This window comes from Vigna angularis, chromosome 2 (genome assembly GCF_016808095.1).
Source record: "Vigna angularis cultivar LongXiaoDou No.4 chromosome 2, ASM1680809v1, whole genome shotgun sequence".
In the NCBI taxonomy this organism is placed as follows: domain Eukaryota; kingdom Viridiplantae; phylum Streptophyta; class Magnoliopsida; order Fabales; family Fabaceae; genus Vigna; species Vigna angularis.
Genome location: NC_068971.1, coordinates 42,050,584 through 42,074,842, shown reverse-complemented (window position 1 = coordinate 42,074,842; position 24,259 = coordinate 42,050,584). Strand labels below are relative to the sequence as shown.

Sequence of the window (24,259 nt, the reverse complement as noted above, 5' to 3'; positions counted from 1 at the left end):
ATCTCGTTCATCCTTCTTCTCTAAGTTTTCTGAAACAAAAAAAAAATATAAAAATAAAAAGAACAAAAACATAACGGAAGCATAAAAAAAAAATATTTTCAGTGTTTTCTTTATGTGTTTTTGTTTCCTTTTAAGTTTATTTTTGTCCGGTCGGTTTTTGTTATTTCAGTGTCTGGTCTCGGATCTGTTTCACGGTCCTTGCAAGAGGGTCCTAAACGGATCTATGTCCTTTTGTCCTTGTCCTTTTGTCCTTGTCCTTTTGTCCTTGTCCATTTGGTCCATGTCCGGTTTATACAAATAAAATTCTCTTTTTAAGTTTTCTGATTTTATGGGGTACGTGGCGTTGTTCTACCCGATTGTCTCTGCCATACCTTCAATCGAAGGGGGATTAACGTCTGGTTTCCAGCCTATATACCCCTTTAAGTTTAAGACAGTTGTGTTTTTAAGTGTTTTAAGTTTTTTAAAATTAAAAAAAAAGAGAAAAGAGAAAAGAAGACTCAGAAAGAAATGCAGAGAAGGGCGAGACGGAAATAAAAGCAGACAAAGTGGAAAGCAGAAGAAAATAGAAGAACTTGCAGAAAGGAAAGCAGAAAAGAAAAGCATAAAGGGGAGAGGGGAAGTAAAGCAAAAATGGAAAGCAAAAGCATAAAAAGAAAAGCAGAAGCAGAAGGCTAGAGAGTAAAGAATAAACCGGAAAGCATAAGAGAAAAGAAAAATGAAAAAAAAAAACAGAGAAGGAAAGATCGAAAGAACAGAAAAGCAGAGAAGGAGGGATGGAAGGAAGAAAAACAAAAAGGAAAAATTTAAAAGGGAAGAAAGAAGATCGAAGAGTTTAGAGGACTTACCTGGAAGTGGAGGGCTTGCAGAAGCTTGTCGGAGGACTCAGACGCCTTCGAAGGCACGCGGGGGCAGAAGCTCCTCGCAGGAACTCAGACGCTCTCAAAGGACGCTCAAGGAAGAGAGAGAAGAGAGAGAAAGGGAGAGCAAGAGAGAGAGAGAGATCAGAAAATGTCGCCCAACGCGGAGGAGCTCTCGACTTATAGCTGAGCAAATCCACTGTAGCTACAGTGCCGGTCACTACAACCGTCTGGTGTCGGTCCCGGTCTTTCTGAGTTAAAAAAAAATAATAAAATTTTTGAAAATCTGAAACGGGTAGGGTTTTGTTGGGTCGATCCGGCCCAATTCAATACTTCTTGGATGACCCGATTTCACAAAAAATAATAAAACAAAAAAAATCAAAATATGATAAATAAAAATTTTTCAAAAAAAATAATGAGTGGAGTGATGTAAAATTTGAAGTGTTCAAAATTGTTTTTTCATTTACATGACAAAGGACATTTTTCAGGTGCATTGGGCCTCATTACCATGTTAGCCTTCTTTGAACCCAATTCTTTCTGAAATATAAATTTGAATGAAGAATTATTTTGGCATGTTTATAATTTCACATCACTCCATTTTGTTTGTTTTTTATTCCTTCTTCTTCCACATTTTGAATAAATCAAAAAATATTAAAAAAAGAGAGAACAGTGCTCGAGCCCATTAGGCCCAATGGCCTTCATGGTTTTCTCTCGAGTATACTTCTTTTGAAAATATGTCAAAAATATTTTGTTTTCACATTTTTGCTGTTGCATGATGTTTTATACATTTATCCAAATTGTCCTGTGTGATTTTCTCTGAATTTGTTGTCAAAAATTGAGAATGAAAGATGAACAGCTTTCGAGCCCATTAGGCCCAGTTGCCATATGTGGTTTCTCTGGAACCCAGTGCATCTGAACTACTGAAAAAATACATGTTTTTGTTTATTCAAATTCATGATCTCCCTTTTGATTTGTGTGAATAAGATTTTTTTTGTGCTGAAAAATAAAGATAAAGGAATTCAGACCTTGTTTGAAGATTTTTTGTCATGGCTGTAAGAAAAATAGTTTTGGGCCCATTGGGTCGAGAGTGTTGTAAAGCTTTCTTTAATTCAATTTTCTGAAATCCTCTGATAAAAAAAAAATATAAAAAAAATCATTTTTCTTTAGCTTGTTCCATAAATTATGAAAAAAATGAAAAAAATATTTTCCTTTGTAACTCTCCTCTGTCAAGCTTTCACGGCTCAGGTCATCTGATCCATTGGGTCAATGTGCCTGGTAAGTCCAACTTCCTTCTTTGTTACTTCTCCTCAGGGCTGATCCGATCTGGATTTTCCTGTGTCAGAAAGTTGAAAAAAAAAACATTTTTAAAACGTTTTCCTAAATCAAATCATTCTTGCATAGCTCACAAAGCCTATTTTCCACATTGGTCCAAAAGGTTCATTTTTCCATACTGACCCGCAAGGCCCAGTTTCCACAATGGCCAAAAAATTTCAATTTCCACATTGGCTCAGAATGCCCATTTCCCATACTGGCTTGCAAAGCTCAGTTTCCATACTGACCCGCAAGGCCAGATTCTACAAAAAAAAAAAAAACACAAAATAAAAATAAAAGAATTTGTTTTTCAACTAGCATCATCATTTTCATTTCATATATTTTTCTTCATGCATAAAACCAAAAAAAATACGCAAAAATTGAGTCATTTGCTTTCGATGCAAATCATCCATTTTATGAGATTTCAAAAAAAATATATAATGGATGTCATAATCTCCTGGAGTCAAATGATCAAATCACATATTCTTAAGAGGTATTTGTGTGTGCATTGCTTGGAATCATCGTCCTTCAGCCTTCATTAAACCAAAATTGGCCCAATCATGTTCTTGAGCCCAATTGATAAACACCAAGTTTTACACTGGGGCAGATTTTCCTTTACCTCCACTAGCGTTCATTTGGGAGATTCCTGAATCCGTTAGGACAAAACAAAAACAAGAAAAAAAATGAATAAATAAAAAAAATGACTCTGTTGAGATCATTTAGTCTTTGTCTCCTAATTAATCTTTTGAAAATAAAACAACCAAAATTTGAAATGATGTGTGGCCATCCTTCTTCATCCAAAAAAAATATACATCCTTTGATACCCAATTTGAGCCAATAAGAAATTTCTTTTCAAAATTTTACCCAAACAAGGGTTACCATCACGGTAGAAGTCGACTCAAGTTGCAAGAAGAACACACTTAGTGATCAAATGAAGCGAACTTCTCAAAAGTGAAGCTAAAATACAAAGAATCACAAAGTGATGGCAAGCAAAGAATGAAATTTGAGAAAGGGCAAAGTAGTCAAAACAGATTTGACAAATAACTCATACAAGCGCAGATGGTAACCCTTGTTTTTCAAAAAAAATACCCACAAAATTTATTTGAGCCTTTATATCCTTTCTTTAAATACCCTTTAGCCCAAGCCACATTACAAGCCCAATAAAAGTTCACACAGATTGAATAATGGGTGTTTAAATTTTCATAAAGCTTAATTTTGAGACAAGACAAAAATGACCAACAATGCAATAAAAAAAATGATGAAAAAAATGATGAAAAATAATTGTCCACGGATGAAGGGATCTCCCTTTTGATTAAGATTATACAAAGGAAAATCAAGCCAATTGGGGCAATCTTTTCAAGCCAACCCTTTCCATATCCATCACAAACTCCTGAACACATTCAAATCCCATTCAAACTCTTCCCTCGGATCCCAAAATTGGGGCAACTTTGTTTGTCTCAGATTTGTTACATCTGTATATTCAGTTCGTACCAAGACCGGGGCATCCATCGTTGGGCCTCTCACATTTGTCCGTACTGAAATTCATGAATCCACCCTCAAAACAGGGGCAGACACTTTGGGGCTTTGTTTGATTTTGAGTCCATCTTATCATTCGTAAACCCCAAAATGGGGGGGCAGCCTTTTGTTGAACCTCGCTTAATTGACTCATACCCAAAACCAAGGCACCTTTGTGACTTTCAAATGTTTCGACCCATTCAGAGTATTGAGCAATTTTGTTAAATCTCAAAAATTTTCATCTGAACATTCAAAGCTCATACAAAGACTAGGGCATCCCTTGTTGGGCCTTGCATGATTTTGGTTCGCCCCGAACTTCAAAGATCTACAAACCACCAAAATTGGGGCAATTTGCAAATCCCACATGATATTCTCACTCTTTCATTCCTGACTTATTCCCTCTCAATTCACAGATACATTTATACATACCAATACTTTTACCATGTTCCAGAGCAGCTTCTGGGTATCTACTACCTCACATTGGCCTTTGTAGCCGTTTTAAGGAGTAAGAGGCCCAAGTAGCCATCCCGGTACTCTCCAAATCCTTCCAATCATCCTCCACATATTTTTTCCAACCCCTGATATCAAGCATGTACACACTAGTATCTCGTCAAGAAATTTTTGGCACACAAGCTTCATTTTGAACAGTTGACTTTAGAATTTGGACGTCCATTGAAAGGAAATTGGAAGTCTAGATCGTCATAAATTGGATGTTTTCAAGGGAAACAAATTGACTCTCAAAAAAAAATGTGTCATAGTTTCATAATCTTCCCATACATCATGTACATGTTTTCATCAACTTTGAATTTGCCTCCATGTATATTCATCAAATTCTTTCTTCCTTCAAAAAGACAAAAAAATCAGCATGCATCAAAGTTTTCTTCTCCAAATTTCAAAATTTTCATCAACCATGTTTCTCTTGCACATTGAGGTTTCAAAATCCATATACGTGTACAAAAATGCAACACCTTGTTTCTTAATTTCAAAATTTAAAAAAAAAAAAAAAAAAATCAAAAAAATCAAAGTCAAAAATCAAAAAAATTTCTCAAAATTTCAACCAATTCCAATTTTCAAATTCAAAGCAATCAAACACTTTTCTCTTGTTTTTATCTCGGCCATCTGCTAGATAATGGTCGAGCGCACTTTTCTCTTGTTTTTATCTCGGCCATCTGCTAGATAATGGTCGAGCGCACTTTTCTTTTGTTTTATCTCGGCCATCTGCTAGATAATGGTCGAGCGCATTTTTCTCTTGTTTTTATCTCGGCCATCTGCTAGATAATGGTCGAGCGCACTTTTCTCTTGTTTTTATCTCGGTCATCTGCTAGATAATGGTCGAGCGCACTTTTCTTTTGTTTTATCTCGGCCATCTGCTAGATAATGGTCGAGCGCATTTTTCTCTTGTTTTTATCTCGGCCATCTGCTAGATAATGGTCGAGCGCACTTTTCTCTTGTTTTTATCTCGGCCATCTGCTAGATAATGGTCGAGCGCACTTTTCTTTTGTTTTATCTCGGTCATCTGCTAGATAATGGTCGAGCGTACTTTTCTCTTATTCTTATCTCGGCCATCTGCTATATAATGGTCGAGCGCATTTTTCTCTTGTTTTTATCTCGGCCATCTGCAAGATAATGGTCGGACGCACTTTTCAAATTTTGTTTTATCTCGTCCATCTGCAAGATAATGGTCGGACACCTTTTCAGTTTTGTTTTATCTCGGCCATCTGCAAGATAATGGTCGAAAGCACCTTTTTGTTTTGTTTTATCTCGGCCATCTGCTAGATAATGGTCGAAAGCACTTTTGAATTTTGGTGTCTCGGCCCTCTGTAAGACAATGGTCGAGCCCAGTTTTTACTTTTTTCAAACGACCCTCTGCATGGCAATGGTCAAACCAATCAAATTCAAATTTCTCATTCATTTAATCTTGTTCATTTTTTAAAAAAAAAAACAAAAAGAAAAACAAAAAAAAAATTCTAATTAATTCAAAAAAAAAAAATGAAAAAATTCCCTGTTTGTTCCTGATTCCTTTTCTTTGAAAATTCTCTGTTTTTTTTTTTTTTTTTTTTTTTTTTTTTGTGTATTTTGAAATCCGAACGAAATTAGTATTTCTTCTTTACTTATCTTTTACTCTGATAATATGAAAACTTTGTTTATCATATGATCTAGTAAAATCTAAGTAAAGAGGGGCAGCTGTCAACACTCAATTTCGTCCGGATTGATTTAAATAAAATTTATTTTCATCAAAAAAAAAGAAAGAAACAAATATCAAAAATACAAAAAAAAAATATAATAATAAAAAAAATAATAATAAAAATAAAACTTAAAAAAAAACATGTAACGTATACACGTGGAAGTGGTGTCATGCATGTGCTGTGGAATAGAAGTAGAGTTGCATGTGGGGGCTATTATTACGTGGAAAAGAACCAAGGCAATGAGGCCTATGGTAGAAGGAAATGCAACACTCCAGCCGAAGAGAAGACAGAAGGAAGTGCATTCCATTCTGAAACAAGAAACATACACACGTGGAGATGCATGTCAGCAACACATACAAGCATGGGGATATTATTTTCCTTGCTGCATTTGGGAGACCAAAGGCTGCACCTTCCACCTTCAGAAATGCAGAGAGTGGCACGCTTCCTGCCGCGACATAATGGGAAACGTCTGTTGTTCAGATTTCTCTGAAAAGAGGAGTGGAAGAATTATTTTTGAAAGGGAGATGGAGAACAAGAGAAGGTGGATGACCAGGGAGATTCTCCAACAACAACTCGGGGTCTCATCCTTTTTTCGATAAAAAAAAAAAGAGGGAATTTTCCAGCAAGGTCGGCATATCCATCTTGAGCACCAATACCTTATACGCGGCCCGCACTCTGGACCTCTCGGGAATAATCTCCAGGACCTGGGGAAACTGATTTCACCTTCTCTTCATTTTTCAATCACCAATACACATCATTGCCTGGAACCCATTTTTTGAACCTAACCCATTTTCAACCTACCATATAATCATCCCTAACACCTCACGGCCAAGAGGAGACCTTTCTGTTGTCATCTTCACGATATACCACGGCAAGCACTTGAAGTTTTTCTTCCTGAGGAGTTTGTCTTCCTCACGGGTCAGCCACCAAAAGTCGCCTTCATCTCCAACACCTGTAATAATCTTCAATAGATACCATCTCATAACGCCTCTACCAACCTCACCGTCATCTCCATCTCCGCTCCTTCACCACATCATCGTTACACTTCTGATCACTCTTCATTCATCTCCCATAACCAACGCTCATCACCACAGCTAGCATCATTAATCTCATACCGGTTGGAATAGAGGAAGCGTTGCTAGAAAGGAGACGCTACTGGAGAGGACGGAGCCAAAGAAAAAAAATAAAAGAAGGGGACTTTACTGGAAGAAAGGAGAATCAGCAGAGACAAGGTTAACAACAGCAAACGGGTCTTCAACAGGTAAGTGATGCTTTCCACCCCATGTCACGGATTTGGTTACTTGCCCTTAAACATGCCTCTTTTACACTGTCTTTGAACATGTCTCTGTTATGTTGTTGCTACGTTTGCATGTTGGGTGTTGTGAATATTTGTATGTGTCTGTTGTTACCGAATATCATCGTCACCCTTCCCGCACCCACTTCTATGGTCCTATTTCTTTTCTCCGAGCGAGCCCATCTTCTCAACTTACAGCCAAGCGAAATCCATTAATAGATAACAAAGTTATGCTCTCGTTGCCTATTTTCGCCTCCGACCATCAACAGTGAGTTTGAATCAATGAACTGATATTCACCAGAGAAATACAACAGAAAGAAAAATGACAAAACAATACTTTCATATCCTTCCATTCGCCTGTAACCATCCCAACTTGATTTCCTTCACCCAAACAACTCGTGACTACGGCGTAGGGGCACCGGCTCTCTCTTATCCGTAACTTCCCAACCACATTTCCATTCTTTTTACCCCCAACATTGAACCTCCGGCACCTATCATCCTCAACTTACTCTTCATTCATTTTCAACCACTCGCGCTTCACGGGAACACCTATCATCTTCATTCAGATACCACCGCCCAACCAGCCTCCAGTTTGTCTTACTCATAGAATATCACTTCCCCCCATTCATCTTCAACCTGCCATTCTCGGCAGTCCGTACCCAAAAAACAAGAAAACGAAGGGTAGATAAAGGAGATTGGGAGAACCGTTGGCGGCGGTTTCCAAGGCTAATGGCGTCGCTGTTGGGGAATGGACCCGGTGGTATTTGGGTTTCGCCGCCGACGTCCAGATCGTAAGGGACCGTGGTGGCGGTGGCTCTGTCGAGGGCAGCCACGGTCCCCCACAGGGACATTAGTTTTTCTCCGGCGTGTGTGACGAGAATAAGGGAGAGAGACCGGAAGCAACTCGCGGCGGCCGGTTTTGGTTGGAGGCAGTCACGGTGGCTGGTGCAGCGGCGGCGGACCTTCGGGGAGGGAAAAGAGACTTTGAGCCTCTGGAGCAGCTGAGTTTGAGTGAAGAAGAGTGAGAAGGCAGCATCAGAAGGTGACTCTAGGTCAGAAACCACCCAGATGGGCCAGCCCCAAAACGAACGCACGTCCTTCCGACGAACGCACGTCCTTCCTTCTCATCCTCAACGAGCGTTCGCCCGACGAACGCACGTCCTTCCGACGAACGCACGTCCTTCCTTCTCATCCTCAACGAGCGTTCGCCCGACGAACGCACGTCCTTCCGACGAACGCACGTCCTTCCTTCTCATCCTCAACGAGCGTTCGCCCGACGAACGCACGTCCTTCCTCCTCATCCTCAACGAGCGTTCGCCCGACGAACGCACGTCCTTCTTCCTCACCCTCAACGAGCGTTCGTTAATCCGAAACGAACGCTCGTTATTTCTCTTCATCCTCAACGAGCGTTCGTTAAACCGAAACGAACGCTCGTTATTGTTCTTCATCCTAAACGAGCGTTCTTTAGTTCACCAAACGAACGCTCGTTATTTCTCCACAACGCTCGATGATTTTATTTGCTTGTTTTATTTTTATTTTTATTTTTTATTTTTTTTATTTTTTTTTTATTTTTTTTTATTTTTTTTGTTATATCTATTTAATCTAGATCTTTACAATTTAAATAAAAGAAATTACAAAAATATGCCAAAAAAATACGTTTTAAAGGTTTAGGCACATGTGTGATCGCACGCATCGTCCTTGTGCCGAAAACCTTTTCTCTTTCTTCAAAATACCAAAAATACGTTTTAAAGGTTTAGGCACATGTGTGATCGCACGCATCGTCCTTGTGCCGAAAACCTTTTCTCTTTCATCAGAATTACAAAAAAATACGTTTTAAAGGTTTAGGCACATGTGTGATCGCACGCATCGTCCTTGTGCCGAAAACCTTTTCTCTTTCTTCAAAATACCAAAAATACGTTTAAAGGTTCAGGCACATGTGTGATCGGACGCATCGTCCTTGTGCCGAAAACCTTTTCTCTTTCATCAAAATTACAAAAAATACGTTTTAAAGGTTTAGGCACATGTGTGATCGCACGCATCGTCCTTGTGCCGAAAACCTTTTCTCTTTCATCAAAATTACAAAAAATACGTTTTAAAGGTTTAGGCACATGTGTGATCGCACGCATCGTCCTTGTGCCGAAAACCTTTTCTCTTTCTTCAAAATGCCAAAAATATGTTTTAAAGGTTTAGGCACATGTGTGATCGCACGCATCGTCCTTGTGCTAAAAACCTTTTCTCTTTCTTCAATAATAATAACAAAAATATGTTCCAAAGGTTTAGGCACATGTGTGATCGCACGCATCGTCCTTGTGCTAAAAACCTTTTCTCTCTTTTAAATTAAATTACAAAAAATATGTTTTAAAGGTTTAGGCACATGTGTGATCGCACGCATCGTCCTTGTGCTAAAAACCTTTTCATTCTCTTAAATAAAAAAAATACCAAAAAATATAAAAATCCTCAGAAAACTAAAAACATCTACTTTTTTCAAAACTACGAACAATATCGCCTGCAGAACTACGTGATCCTTGATTCTCCATCAAAAGTGGAGATACGTAGGAGCAAGGCCAGTCCTTGTCAGGCTCACTCTCCCAAAAATCCAAATCATTTCCAAACAAATTTTCTAAACAATTTCTTAAACAATATTTTCAAGCAGTTTCTAAATGAACTACGGAACCCTGATTTCTCATTCCGCATGAGAATACGTAGGAGCAAGGTCAATCCTTGTCGGGCCCCAAAAAAGCTAAAAAATATTGTTTGTTTCTTTCGAGTTTTATTTTAAGGGAAAGTTAAACACTTTGAAAACCACATCCACATTCGCACATTTAGTTAAAGGTACTGTCTTAGGACAGGCGTTGTAGGGTGCTGATACCTTCCCTACACGTAACCGACTCCCGAACCAAGAATCTGGTTCAATTTGACCATGCCTTATCATTTTATGGTTTTTTCCGTAGTTTTCCAGAATAAACTACGGTGGCGACTCCAAAATCTCTTTTCAAAATATAATTTATTCTTTTTTATTGGATCGTCGTCCCGTCGCGATTCCGGTTGCGACAGATGGCGACTCCACTGGGGACAACCAGAGAGTCAGGCCATTTAATTAAATGTGCGAATTCAATGTGGTTTTTCTTTGTGTTTTTCTTCCCTTTCTTTTTCTTTATCTTTGTTGGATTTTTGTCATAATTGTACGTGTGTTTGTTTTGATTATATTGAACCCTAGGGTAGAAAACATGTTATATCTGCCTGGGAATCTTCTGGTTGTTTTGCAGGTGAGGGTTTGGGGGTGTACGATTGCATTCTCCCTTCACACACACACAATATGCATATCATGAGTGGGGCCCTATACCCGGGTCTGAGCGCAACTTAGAAATAGAGGGGTTGTGTAGCGGTGTCATTTGGGACATACTTCCTGTTTGGCTATCGTGAGAACCCCAGCCAGAGTCTGTTCTCTTCATTTGTGTCTCCACATCTAGTTGATTACTCTGACTGTTGTGGAGAAACAGTGAAAAGAGCCATAGCTCTGGTGGCCTGATTTAAGCATTAGGAAGCTATCCTTGTGAGTGCATATATTTGGCCTTAGAACTTCAGTCATCCAACCTTTGATAGGGCACGAAGGGAGAGATGTATACTGCTACCCGCATCCTGTTTTGTTCTTTTCAAAAGTATTGACTTTGCATTTCATGTTACGCATGCATTTGTGGTTGGTCATTGTTTTACTTTGTTATGTTATCATGCATTGTGTTCATACATCATTTGGTGACATGCTGGTTTTAGATGCCTCCTGTTTGTTCTTTTCGAAATAATGACTTTGCATTTCATGTTACGCATGCATTTGTGTTGTTGGTCATGTTTTACTTCATTATATTATCATGCATCGTGTTCATACATCATTTGGTGACATGCTGGTTTTAGGGGAAATCACAAGTGTTTACTTTATCTTTTACAAGATGGAAGTTGATACAAGAGCTGATGCCACACAACATGTCGATTCTGTCGTGTTGAGAAAGAAACCTCGCCTGAGGATTCATGGGGGTAATTTGACAGGGCTGATAAGCTTAGGAAAACAACTAACGACCATAAAAAGGGAAACTTTCAAGAAAAAATATGGAAACCTGTTGAGCCTAATAGAAGTGGAGGTACATTTGCCTGCTATCACAGCCTTGGCACAGTATTATGACTCCCCGCTAAGATGCTTCACCTTCCTAGACTTTCAGTTAGCTCCGACTATAGAGGAGTTCGAGCATATCCTCGGTTTACCACTTGAGGGTACCACGCCATATCAGCATTTGGAGCATCATGCCTCTATCGCGACTATTGCTGCCATAATGAAACTACAGCCCCAGGAACTGGAAGACAAATTGGTAACAAGGCATCAAGAGCTTGGGCTGACGCAAGGGTATCTGGAACAGTACCTACAGCATCTAGCTGATAAGGAAAGGTGGGAGACTTTTATGGATGTGTTAGCTCTTACCATATACGGCATTGTTTTATTCCCTAGAATAGAAGACTTTGTGGATTATACCGCAATAGATGTATTCGTGGCAAGAAAAATAAGATCAGAGAATCCTGTAACGGCAGTCCTTGCTGAGGTTTATGGGACCATGAGTTTCTGTCATGAAAGAAAGGGGAAGAAAATCCTTTGTTGTGTATCGGCACTGTATGTTTGGATGACTGCGCGTTTCTTTAAAGGTGCGGTCAATATCAGGCGTCCGTCGGAAGAACTATCATGCCAGGGGCTTACGACCAAAGAAGGAAGTGAGTGGGCTCATTTCTTTGCTAGTTTAAATGGAGGAAAAATAAAATGGCGTCTTTCTTGGGTTGAGCTCAGGCAGCCTATCCAACATTGTGGCCGTTTTCCTAATGTACCTCTCATAGGGGCCCGGTATGGCATCAATTACAATCCTCTGTTGGTTCAAAGACAATTCGGGCATCCCATGAAAGGGGCACCTTCACAGGACTATCTCGCAGCATTTTTCATCTACTATGAAGATGGGCATTGCACTGAAATGCTGAGGAAAGCGAGAAGTGCTTGGGAAAATGTTGTGCGAGCAGAAAAGGATTTAAGACTGGGAGTGATGGACGATGAAATTAATTATCACACCTGGATCAGGGAAAGGGTAAAGGAAATCAAATTGCCCTTCAAACCGATCGTTCATCAGCTAGCTAACGAAGAGCCATCCCAAGAACCAGAAAGCGAAGAGATGAAGCAATTGAAGATAGAGATGAAAAAACTGAGGGAGCAGAATGGACCTCTTAACCGCAAGCAAAGAACTGACCATGAGAGTGGAGGAAAAGAACTCAGCATTAGAAGAAGGAAAGCAATGGAGGCTCCTCTACGAAGAGGCTAAAAGAGATAAGCGAGAGGCTCTGAAGAGACTAAGAGAAGCGCAGGTTCAAGTAGAAAAGGCGGGACATGAGATGAAGGAAATGGCCTTGTCTTTTGAGACAGAGATGAACCAAGAGCGTTGGAAGCTGGCAGAGGCCGAAGAAGAGCATCGCTCCATGATAAAACAAATGGAGGAGTACATTGAAGAGCAAGAGGAACGGTGGAGGTTAATGGAGTTTGGAGAAAGGCATCATGCCTTGGTAAAACAAATGAAAGACCACATCGCGATGCAAGAAGAGGCTGTGAAGCATTGGAAGGGAAGTTTTTCCCAATTGGCTATGTTGGCGAATGGAGCAATTGAAGATATCCCAAAGATGGTGTTGGACGCCGAAGCCACGACCCACTTTTTTAACCCGCCTCCCGAGATAATGCTTTTTATTAATCATTGTAAATGGCTGGTAGGCGAAATGAAGGCCTTCATTGCTCGGGCCAGGAAGTGATTCATGTCTTGTTAGATTTTCTCTATATGAAAGACTTAAGATGTTTTGTATGGTATCAACTTGTATCGATTTCCATCATTAACATTATCGTGATCTTATGATTTCCGCCTATCATTAGCATGCACCACATTTTTTTCCCTTGTTATTTCTTTCTCCCTTTTCTGTCCTTTTTGTTTGAAGCATTTCATCTAACTTAAGTTAATAATAAAACAGTAAAAAAAAACGGCCAACTTTCCACGACATCCCTACAGGACTCGAGCCAATTCAAGGATCATGGAAAGCTGGGAAGAGTCACAAGAATCCATCAAAGCTGAAATGAGTCAGTTGAAGGACCAGGTTGGACAAATCTTGGTTGCCCTTGAAGCCCTGAAGGCTACTGGAGAGTCTTCATCTACGCTGGTTGGCGGGAATGCCCATTTTTATCCCCCATTTTTCAATGCTACGAGCCAATCAATTCCTTTCCCGTTGTATGGGTTACCCCCGGGATATACTCCTTCCGTAGGAGAATATATCGAAGGGGGGCATGTGTCGTTTCCCATCTCCACAGCTATTGATATCCCACCAGTCACCACTCATGGACCTACCTCTGTGTCAGCTCCCTTGGTAAATGCTCAAACGAATGAACCGATCACAGTTGAAGGAACACGAGTGACTACGATACCGCACGTAATTGTTAATCACGATTCTTCAGCAAGAGCCGCATCACAAACCGCGGCGCGTGCAGGGACCGACGTCAGTAACAGTGCTAAAAACAGACTGGAGATTCTGGAGGAAAAAATGAGGGCTATTGAAGGGATGAAAAATTATGGGTTCGGAAATGTTGCAAGACTAAGCTTGGTTCCTGGAGTAAAAATACCGTATAAGTTCAAGGCGCCAGAATTCGAGAAGTACAAGGGTGATACATGCCCTAAAATCCATCTGGCCATGTATTGCAGAAAAATGGCTGCGTACGCATATGACGACCAGTTACTCATCCATGTTTTCCAAGACAGTTTGGTTGGGGTAGCATTAAACTGGTATACCCACTTGGAGCCCTCTCGAATCCATTGTTGGGCAGATCTAGCCGACGCCTTTGTAAAACGGTATATATACAACACGCATGTAGCACCGGACCGTCTGCAATTACAGAATATGGGAAAGAAAGATAATGAGACCTTCAAGGAATATGCCCAACGGTGGAGAGAATTGGCCACACAAGTGGAGCCGCCTTTGTTTGAAAAAGAAATGGTGGCAATGTTCGTAAATACACTTCAGCCACCATTTTATGAATATATGGTGGGGAATGTGTCCGCCAATTTCGCTGACGTCGTCATAATTGGCGAGAGGATAGAGATTGGGGTGAAGAGCGGGAAGATTGCAAGTGGTCCATCTACGATGGAGAACTCTAAAAAGAAGCCTTCTTTCAATCCAGGAAAGAAAAAAGAGGGAGACGTGCATGCAACATTGGCGATGCCTGTATGGAGAGGTCAAGCTCCCTCTCACAATTATAGACCATACCTAGGCCAACCTTCATATTCAGCCAATGCGGCTTTTGCTCATCCAATCAGGCCTCAACAACAACAAGGATTCTACCAATCACAACCCGTCACAAGCAATGCTTGGAGGAATGGGCCAAGCGCAAATCCAAATCCGAATGCAGGTCAAGGCGGTTATCCGGGAAGAGCCCAGGAAAGAAACTTTGTCCACTTCACCCCCATCCCCATGACTTACACTGAATTATTACCTCACCTCGTCAAAAGGGGTCTGGTAGCTATATGCCCAATGATACCTCTGCAGCCTCCATACCCTAGGGGTTATGATGCAGATGCCAAGTGTAGTTATCACGGGGAAGGCGTGGGTCACTCAACTGAGAGGTGTATGGCTTTCAAGCGTAAGGTGCAGGCCCTAATTGATGCGGGGTGGCTAAAATTTCAAGAAGATAAACCTAGCATTGATACTAATCCGTTATCCGGACATAGTAATGCCTCAACAAACGCCATTGAGTCTAAGAACCATGAACTGATAAGGGATGCAAGTAAGATCCGAAGTTCCAGAAGGTTTATTTTTAAGGAATTATTAAAGTTGGGATTTTTAAACGGGGATTATGATCTGGAAAGAGCATGTGGACTCCACCCATGCACCGAACACTCTATCGAGGAATGCGTTGAATTCGAAAAGTTCCTACAAGATCTGCTTGATAGGAATTTGATGCAAGTGTGCTATGAAGACAAGCATGAGGAGGTGTTCGCACAAACTGGTATGGAGCCAGATGTAGCTTTGCCAGAGCCGTTGATAATCCGCTTCACTCGAACCACCCCTACACCAGTAATTCAAGGAAGATCACCCGTTGTCATCCATACACCAGTTCATTTTCCTTACAAAAGCGAGAAAGCTGTCCCTTGGAGGTATGGGACACATGTAGTCGACGAAGGACAGTGCATTGAAAGCCATTTCTCTAGCCAGGATCCAGTTGTTGAAAATATATCAGGCATCGGCGGAATGACGAGGAGTGGTCGAATCTTCACGCCACCAAATTTGACGGGAAAAGGATCTAGTAATAATGAAACACCAATGGATGCAAATACTAAGGAGCATTTAAAGGGGAAAGGAGTGCAAGTAGAGGAGACCTCTGACAAAGCAGACAAGAAAGAAATCTCTGAGGAAGAGGCTTGCGAATTTTTAAAATTCATTCAACAGAGTGAATATAAGGTGGTGGAGCAGTTGAATCGCATGCCCGCTCGGATTTCCTTGTTAGAATTGCTTATGCATTCTACCTCTCACAGAAAGTTGTTGATGAAGGTACTCAGTGAGGCTCATGTCGAGCATGGTATTTCGTTGAACAAGTTTGAGGGCATCGTTGGCAACATCATCGCTAACAATTACCTCACCTTTACTGATGAGGAGATACCCACTGAGGGGAGAGGTCATAACAAGGCTCTTCATGTCTCCGTGAAATGTTTAGATCACGTTATAGCGCGTGTCTTGGTGGACAACGGTTCCTCTCTGAATGTCATGCCAAAATCGACATTGGAGAAGCTACCCTGTGAGGGAATGCATATGAAGCCAAGCTCCATGATTGTGAGGGCGTTTGACGGCAGTAAAAGGGTAGTGATGGGAGAGATTGAATTGCCCGTTCAAGTCGGTCCTTGTGTCTTTCAAGTGACCTTTCAAGTTATGGACATTCTCCCGGCTTATAGTTGTTTGTTGGGTCGCCCGTGGATCCATTCCGCAGGAGTTGTGCCTTCCACACTACACCAAAAGCTGAAATATGTTATGGGAGATAAGCTGGTGATAATATCAGGAGAGGAGGACCTCCTTGTGAGCGGACCATCGTCCACGCGATATATTGAGGTGGCTGAGGAAGCTCCTGAAATTGCCTTCCAGTCATTGGAGATCGTGGGAAATGCCTATGTAGAGCCATTCCTAGCAAGCCCGCGTCTGTCACGTGCTTCTATCATGATGGCCAAGGTCTTGCTGAAAGAAGGGTATATACCTGGTAAAGGTTTAGGCAAGCATGGGCAGGGGCGAACTTTCCCCCTAAAGGTCGTTCAGAATAGAAACCGATACGGCATAGGGTATGAGCCCAACAAAGAGGACAAGCGAAAGTTGATGGAGGAAAGGAGAGAGCACGGTCTGGCTCGTGTAGAAAGGCGTGAACCTCGGGTGGAAAAGATTGGTATTCGTGACATCAAGGAGAGCTTCCGTAGTGCTGGATGGATCAATGCGGGCCATATAGCCGCCGTGGAGGATGATGATAGCTCTGAATATTCAAGTTTCGTGCGGGCTTGCTCCCCAGCTGCACCACTCAACAATTGGGAAACTCTGAGTCTACCCGTGATGCTTAATTTGAATAAAATGTAATAGTTTTAATTAATCCTATGGCTTTACCCGGGGCTTTAGGATTCAAGACTTACGGGTTGATGTTTTGTTCTTGTGCTCAGCGTGATAATCAAATCGTGTTTGTTTGTGTTTATCATCATTTTGCATTCGTCATCGGTTTCTTTTCCTTTTTTTATTTATTCTTTTCTTTTTATAAATTCAAAAAATGCAGATATGACAATGAAAGTTTTGAAAATAACAATGTCGATATTCCTAATTTTGAGCACCCTATCGATAATACCGAAGATGATTATGAAGATGACTCGGAACCCTCTCCAGAGCTCTTAAGATTAGTGGAACAAGAGTCTAAAGAGATAAAACCCCATCAGGAGGATGTTGAAGTACTCAACTTGGGAGAGGAAGGAGAGATAAAGGAAGTAAAAATCGGTACTAGCATGAAAAAAGAAGTGAGGGAAGGGCTGCGAGCCCTACTGAAGGAGTTTAAGGATGTTTTCGCTTGGTCTTACAAAGACATGCCAGGGTTGGATACCGATATTGTGCAACACAAGCTCCCACTTAAGCAGGAATGCCTTCCAGTCAAGCAAAGACTAAGAAGAATGAAACCAGAAATGTCATTGAAAATTAAGGAAGAGGTACAAAAGCAATTCGACGCAGGATTTCTGGCTGTGGCTAAATACCCACAATGGGTGGCAAATATTGTACCAGTGCCTAAGAAAGATGGAAAGGTTCGAATGTGTGTCGACTATCGTGATTTGAATCGTGCAAGTCCGAAGGATAACTTCCCGTTACCACACATCGACACTTTAGTTGACAATACAGCCAAGTACTCACTATTTTCGTTCATGGATGGTTTCTCGGGGTATAATCAGATTAAGATGGCGCCTGAGGACATGGAAAAGACGACCTTCATCACGTTGTGGGGGACCTTTTGTTATAAGGTAATGTCTTTTGGGCTCAAGAATGCCGGGGCAACATATCAAAGGGCGATGGTGACACTTTTTCATGATATGATGCACAAGGAGATCGAGGTTTATGTGGATGATATGATTGCAAAGTCTGAATCAGAAGAAGAACATGTCCTCAACTTGAAGAAATTATTTGAGAGATTGAGAAAGTATAAACTCAGGTTAAACCCTGCCAAATGCACATTTGGAGTGAAATCCGGGAAGTTGTTGGGCTTCGTGGTTAGCCAAAAGGGGATAGAAGTGGATCCTGACAAAGTGCGAGCGATATCAGAAATGCCTGCGCCTAGCACAGAGAAGGAGGTTCGCGGTTTTCTGGGTAGATTGAACTACATTGCTAGATTCATCTCCCAATTAACCGCTACCTGCGAACCAATGTTCAAGTTGCTACGAAAGAATCAGGTTATGGTTTGGAACGAGGATTGTCAAGCCGCTTTTGAAAAAATCAAACAATACCTGCAAGACCCACCTGTATTGCGTCCACCCGAGCCAGGAAGACCACTCATTTTGTACTTAACTGTATTGGAAAGGTCAATGGGTTGTGTATTGGGTCAATATGATGAAGCTGGAAAAAGGGAGCATGCGATATATTACTTGAGCAAGAAATTCACAGACTGCGAACAACGATATTCATCGTTAGAGCGAACTTGTTGTGCACTGGCATGGGCCGCTCATCGCCTAAGGCAATACATGTTGAGTCACTCTACATTGTTGATATCCAAGATGGATCCTATCAAGTTTATTTTTGAAAAGCCCGCTCTCACTGGAAGGATAGCTCGGTGGCAGGTGCTATTGTCAGAGTATGACATCATATACGTCACTCAGAAATCCGTCAAAGGTAGTGCATTAGCGGAATACCTGGCGCATCAACCCATCAGTGATTATCAGCCAATGCAACCCGAGTTTCCTGATGAAGATATCATGACTCTATTCAAAGAAGGCAGTAAATACCGAGACGAAGAAACATGGATATTACTATTTGATGGAGCGTCGAATATGATGGGGCATGGCATAGGGGCAGTACTAATCTCTCCAGAGCAGCAGTATATGCCCATGACATCAAGGCTGTGTTTTGATTGCACGAATAACATTGCAGAGTATGAGGCCTGCGCTATGGGTATTCGGGCGGCAATAGAGTTTAAAGTGAAAATTCTGGAAGTATATGGAGATTCAGCTTTAGTCATCAACCAGTTGAAGGGAGAGTGGGAAACAAGAGACGCAAAATTAATCCCTTACCAGGCATACATCAAAGGATTAATGGAGTGTTTCGACTTCATCACATTTAACCACATACCACGGGAAGATAACCAGTTAGCAGACGCGTTGGCTACTTTGTCATCCATGTTTGAGGTTGACCCGAATACAGAATTACCAGTGATTGAAATGAAGAGCCATACGGAGCCAGCATATTGCCAGTTCATCAAGGAGGAGGTGGATGGTAAACCTTGGTACTTCGAAATCAAGCACTATCTTAAGACCCAAGAATATCCTGAAAAAGCATCTGAAAACGATAAGAGGTCGTTACGAAGGTTGGCTGGTAGCTTTATTTTGAGTGGGGACATTTTATACAAGAGAAATCATGACATGATTCTCCTCAGATGTGTAGATACAAAAGAAGCCAAATTGATATTGAAAGAAGTGCACGAAGGTACGTTCGGCACACACATGAATGGACACTCCATGGCTAGGAAGATCCTGAGAGCTGGTTACTTCTGGTTAACCATGGAAAATGATTGTTGTACACATGTAAGGAGGTGCGAGAAATGTCAGATGCATGCAGACAATATCAATGTATCGCCCACGACTTTGAACGTGTTGTCTGCACCATGGTCGTTTTCAATGTGGGGGATAGATGTTATTGGAGCTATAGAGCCAAAAGCGTCAAATGGACATCGCTTCATCTTGGTCGCAATCGATTACTTTACCAAGTGGGTCGAAGCCGTTTCTTACACCAACGTGACTAGAAAGGTGGTGACCAGATTCATAAAAAGGGAGTTGATCTGCAGATATGGGTTGCCTAACAAGATCATCACTGATAATGCCACCAACTTGAACAACCGGATGATGGCAGAGTTATGTGAGGAGTTCAAAATTCATCATCTTAATTCTTCTCCTTATCGTCCAAAAATGAATGGGGCAGTAGAAGCTGCTAATAAGAATATCAAGAAGATCGTGCAAAAGATGGTGGTCACCTATAAGGATTGGCATGAAATGCTTCCCTTTGCTTTACATGGATATCGTACTTCAGTACGAACGTCCACTGGTGCCACACCTTTCTCGCTGGTGTATGGGATGGAAGCAGTGCTTCCATTTGAGGTGGAAATCCCATCTCTACGAATTTTATTGGAAACCCAATTGGAGGAAGCTGAGTGGGTTCAAGCTCGGTTTGACCAGCTCAATCTCATCGAAGAGAAGAGACTGACAGCGATGTGCCACGGGCAATTGTATCAAAGAAGAATGAAAAAGGCTTTCGACAAAAAAATACATCCAAGGGATTTCCATGAAGGCGAACTGGTGTTAAAGAAGATATTGCCCATACAAAGGGATTTCAGAGGCAAATGGACACCAAATTATGAAGGGCCATTCGTAGTAAAAAGGGCGTTCTCTGGAGGGGCACTTATTCTCACAAGGATGGACGGAGAGGAGTTACCTTTACCGGTCAATTCTGATGCGGTAAAAAAGTTTTACGCATGATGATTCCGAGATAGGGGATGCTACTAAGGGATATTAACACTGTTCTGTGAAAATTTTGTTGTATTTTGTGTTACTTCTTTCAATAAATGCCTGCGATTTCATTCATTATCCGACTTTTTCATCTTTTGCTTTTCGACACGATTCATATCACACTGAGTTTTAAGGTAAAATAAGGAAGGTAATAATAGTTAAAGCATCACGGGTATATTTCATTGAGCACAAACTCGAACCTCAAGGATGTCGTGGAAGAAAACAAATAAAAAATAATGATAAATAAATAAATAAATAAAAAAAAAGAGATTTGTCAAAAATTCAAATTGTGCAAATTTTGTTTACGAGTTCATTATTCCTCTCTTCCCATTTCTGCATTGTCTCAAGCATAATGTTTTCAAAATTTTGTTTTTCATACTCATGGCGTTCACTTTGGTTTTCATTTCTTTCGAAGTCATTTTTCCGCATTTTCTTTGTAAATAATTTGTTTTCTGTTGAACCCGTTTTTTATTATTTCGTTTAGATTAGAAATTTTCGTTTAAAAAAAAAAAGGAAAAAGCATAAAAATCCATTTTATTTCATCATCAGAGCAAGATTTACAGTAAGGTCGGAAAGATGATTTTGAACAAAGATACCAATTTAAATACACTCATACGATCTTAACATTTGATAAATGAAATAAAAGTGCATAAAAAAAGAAAAAAAAAAGCAGATATAACAAGAAAAGCAAGGTCACAAATTCAAATAAAAAAAAAAAAAAAAAAAGCAGCAAATAAACAAGGCAAATAAACAATGTTCGGGGTTCGATCACTGGTGATCGTTAATATTACAGACCATGAAAATTTAAAAATAAAATCAAAAAAAGGAATTCAGCGAAAATATTCTCGGGCCGGTTGCGGTGGTCTAAGGGAGAGCTCCGTCGAGGGAGCTCTGGTGCGGAATGTGATAAGCATGGGTGGAGCGATTTGTCGTGTGTCCCTATCGTCGTCAATGATGATCGGAACGGGGAACAAGTTCAGCAGCCTCGGCGCCCTCATGATCACCCAGTCGTTTTCTTTCCGAAAAAAGCAAGAAAATTTGTGTCAATAATAGAAAAAAAAAAAGAGAAAAAAGGAGATGGAAGTGATCAGGGTACTTACCATACATGTATAGCGGCAGTTGTGAGAACTGAGTGCCAGTAGGGTCTATCTCCGCTTGCCAGCGCCTGACCCGATTGCCGTGGTTGTTAAACCAGCAGTGCACATTGTATTCGCTGACATCTGCGAAAACCCTTAGTCGAGACGCAATTTCGACGACTTGCGCTCTGCTGGGATGTGTGACCCCGTAATTGAAAATATTGGTCATCATTCTGATCTGATCGTCAGTAGGTCGCCACCGCTGACTGGTATACCTATCCATCTCCATCTCGTTCATCCTTCTTCTCTAAGTTTTCTGAAACAAAAAAAAAATATAAAAATAAAAAGAACAAAAACATAACGGAAGCATAAAAAAAAAATATTTTCAGTGTTTTCTTTATGTGTTTTTGTTTCCTTTTAAGTTTATTTTTGTCCGGTCGGTTTTTGTTATTTCAGTGTCTGGTCTCGGATCTGTTTCACGGTCCTTGCAAGAGGGTCCTAAACGGATCTATGTCCTTTTGTCCTTGTCCTTTTGTCCTTGTCCATTTGGTCCATGTCCGGTTTATACAAATAAAATTCTCTTTTTAAGTTTTCTGATTTTATGGGGTACGTGGCGTTGTTCTACCCGATTGTCTCTGCCATACCTTCAATCGAAGGGGGATTAACGTCTGGTTTCCAACCTATATACCCCTTTAAGTTTAAGACAGTTGTGTTTTTAAGTGTTTTAAGTTTTTTAAAATTAAAAAAAAAGAGAAAAGAGAAAAGAAGACTCAGAAAGAAATGCAGAGAAGGGCGAGACGGAAATAAAAGCAGACAAAGTGGAAAGCAGAAGAAAATAGAAGAACTTGCAGAAAGGAAAGCAGAAAAGAAAAGCATAAAGGGGAGAGGGGAAGTAAAGCAAAAATGGAAAGCAAAAGCATAAAAAGAAAAGCAGAAGCAGAAGGCTAGAGAGTAAAGAATAAACCGGAAAGCATAAGAGAAAAGAAAAATGAAAAAAAAAAACAGAGAAGGAAAGATCGAAAGAACAGAAAAGCAGAGAAGGAGGGATGGAAGGAAGAAAAACAAAAAGGAAAAATTTAAAAGGGAAGAAAGAAGATCGAAGAGTTTAGAGGACTTACCTGGAAGTGGAGGGCTTGCAGAAGCTTGTCGGAGGACTCAGACGCCTTCGAAGGCACGCGGGGGCAGAAGCTCCTCGCAGGAACTCAGACGCTCTCAAAGGACGCTCAAGGAAGAGAGAGAAGAGAGAGAAAGGGAGAGCAAGAGAGAGAGAGAGATCAGAAAATGTCGCCCAACGCGGAGGAGCTCTCGACTTATAGCTGAGCAAATCCACTGTAGCTACAGTGCCGGTCACTACAACCGTCTGGTGTCGGTCCCGGTCTTTCTGAGTTAAAAAAAAATAATAAAATTTTTGAAAATCTGAAACGGGTAGGGTTTTGTTGGGTCGATCCGGCCCAATTCAATACTTCTTGGATGACCCGATTTCACAAAAAATAATAAAACAAAAAAAATCAAAATATGATAAATAAAAATTTTTCAAAAAAAATAATGAGTGGAGTGATGTAAAATTTGAAGTGTTCAAAATTGTTTTTTCATTTACATGACAAAGGACATTTTTCAGGTGCATTGGGCCTCATTACCATGTTAGCCTTCTTTGAACCCAATTCTTTCTGAAATATAAATTTGAATGAAGAATTATTTTGGCATGTTTATAATTTCACATCACTCCATTTTGTTTGTTTTTTATTCCTTCTTCTTCCACATTTTGAATAAATCAAAAAATATTAAAAAAAGAGAGAACAGTGCTCGAGCCCATTAGGCCCAATGGCCTTCATGGTTTTCTCTCGAGTATACTTCTTTTGAAAATATGTCAAAAATATTTTGTTTTCACATTTTTGCTGTTGCATGATGTTTTATACATTTATCCAAATTTTCCTGTGTGATTTTCTCTGAATTTGTTGTCAAAAATTGAGAATGAAAGATGAACAGCTTTCGAGCCCATTAGGCCCAGTTGCCATATGTGGTTTCTCTGGAACCCAGTGCATCTGAACTACTGAAAAAATACATGTTTTTGTTTATTCAAATTCATGATCTCCCTTTTGATTTGTGTGAATAAGATTTTTTTTGTGCTGAAAAATAAAGATAGAGGAATTCAGACCTTGTTTGAAGATTTTTTGTCATGGCTGTAAGAAAAATAGTTTTGGGCCCATTGGGTCGAGAGTGTTGTAAAGCTTTCTTTAATTCAATTTTCTGAAATCCTCTGATAAAAAAAAAATATAAAAAAAAATCGTTTTTCTTTAGCTTGTTCCATAAATTATGAAAAAAATGAAAAAAATATTTTCCTTTGTAACTCTCCTCTGTCAAGCTTTCACGGCTCAGGTCATCTGATCCATTGGGTCAATGTGCCTGGTAAGTCCAACTTCCTTCTTTGTTACTTCTCCTCAGGGCTGATCCGATCTGGATTTTCCTGTGTCAGAAAGTTGAAAAAAAAAACATTTTTAAAACGTTTTCCTAAATCAAATCATTCTTGCATAGCTCACAAAGCCTATTTTCCACATTGGTCCAAAAGGTTCATTTTTCCATACTGACCCGCAAGGCCCAGTTTCCACAATGGCCAAAAAATTTCAATTTCCACATTGGCTCAGAATGCCCATTTCCCATACTGGCTTGCAAAGCTCAGTTTCCATACTGACCC

The 24,259-nt window shown here is 40.4% G+C and overlaps 2 protein-coding genes across 2 annotated transcripts; both read left to right on the top strand.

Moving 5' to 3' along the window:
• Positions 1-11,107: 11,107 nt before the first annotated feature.
• On the top strand, positions 11,108-12,508 carry LOC128195361 (uncharacterized). Its single transcript, XM_052872636.1, has one exon. The coding sequence runs from the start codon at positions 11,108-11,110 to the stop codon at positions 12,506-12,508; it is 1,401 nt and encodes a 466-aa protein (XP_052728596.1).
• A 751-nt stretch (positions 12,509-13,259) lies between these two features.
• On the top strand, positions 13,260-20,461 carry LOC128195360 (uncharacterized). Its single transcript, XM_052872635.1, has 2 exons — positions 13,260-16,822; positions 17,017-20,461. Exons 1-2 carry the CDS (start codon positions 13,260-13,262, stop codon positions 20,459-20,461), a joined length of 7,008 nt encoding a protein of 2,335 aa, XP_052728595.1.
• The last annotated feature ends 3,798 nt before the right edge of the window (positions 20,462-24,259 follow it).

What these genes read in the sequence shown, in the direction of transcription:
- LOC128195361 (XM_052872636.1), top strand. Translation starts at nt 11,108, where the DNA reads ATGGAAGTTGATACAAGAGCTGATGCCACACAACATGTCGATTCTGTC.
- LOC128195360 (XM_052872635.1), top strand. Translation starts at nt 13,260, where the DNA reads ATGGAAAGCTGGGAAGAGTCACAAGAATCCATCAAAGCTGAAATGAGT. An exon ending in ATGCTTAATTTGAATAAAAT is followed by an intron (nt 16,823 to 17,016) that starts GTAATAGTTTTA and finishes CAAAAAATGCAG; the next exon opens with ATATGACAATGAAAGTTTTG.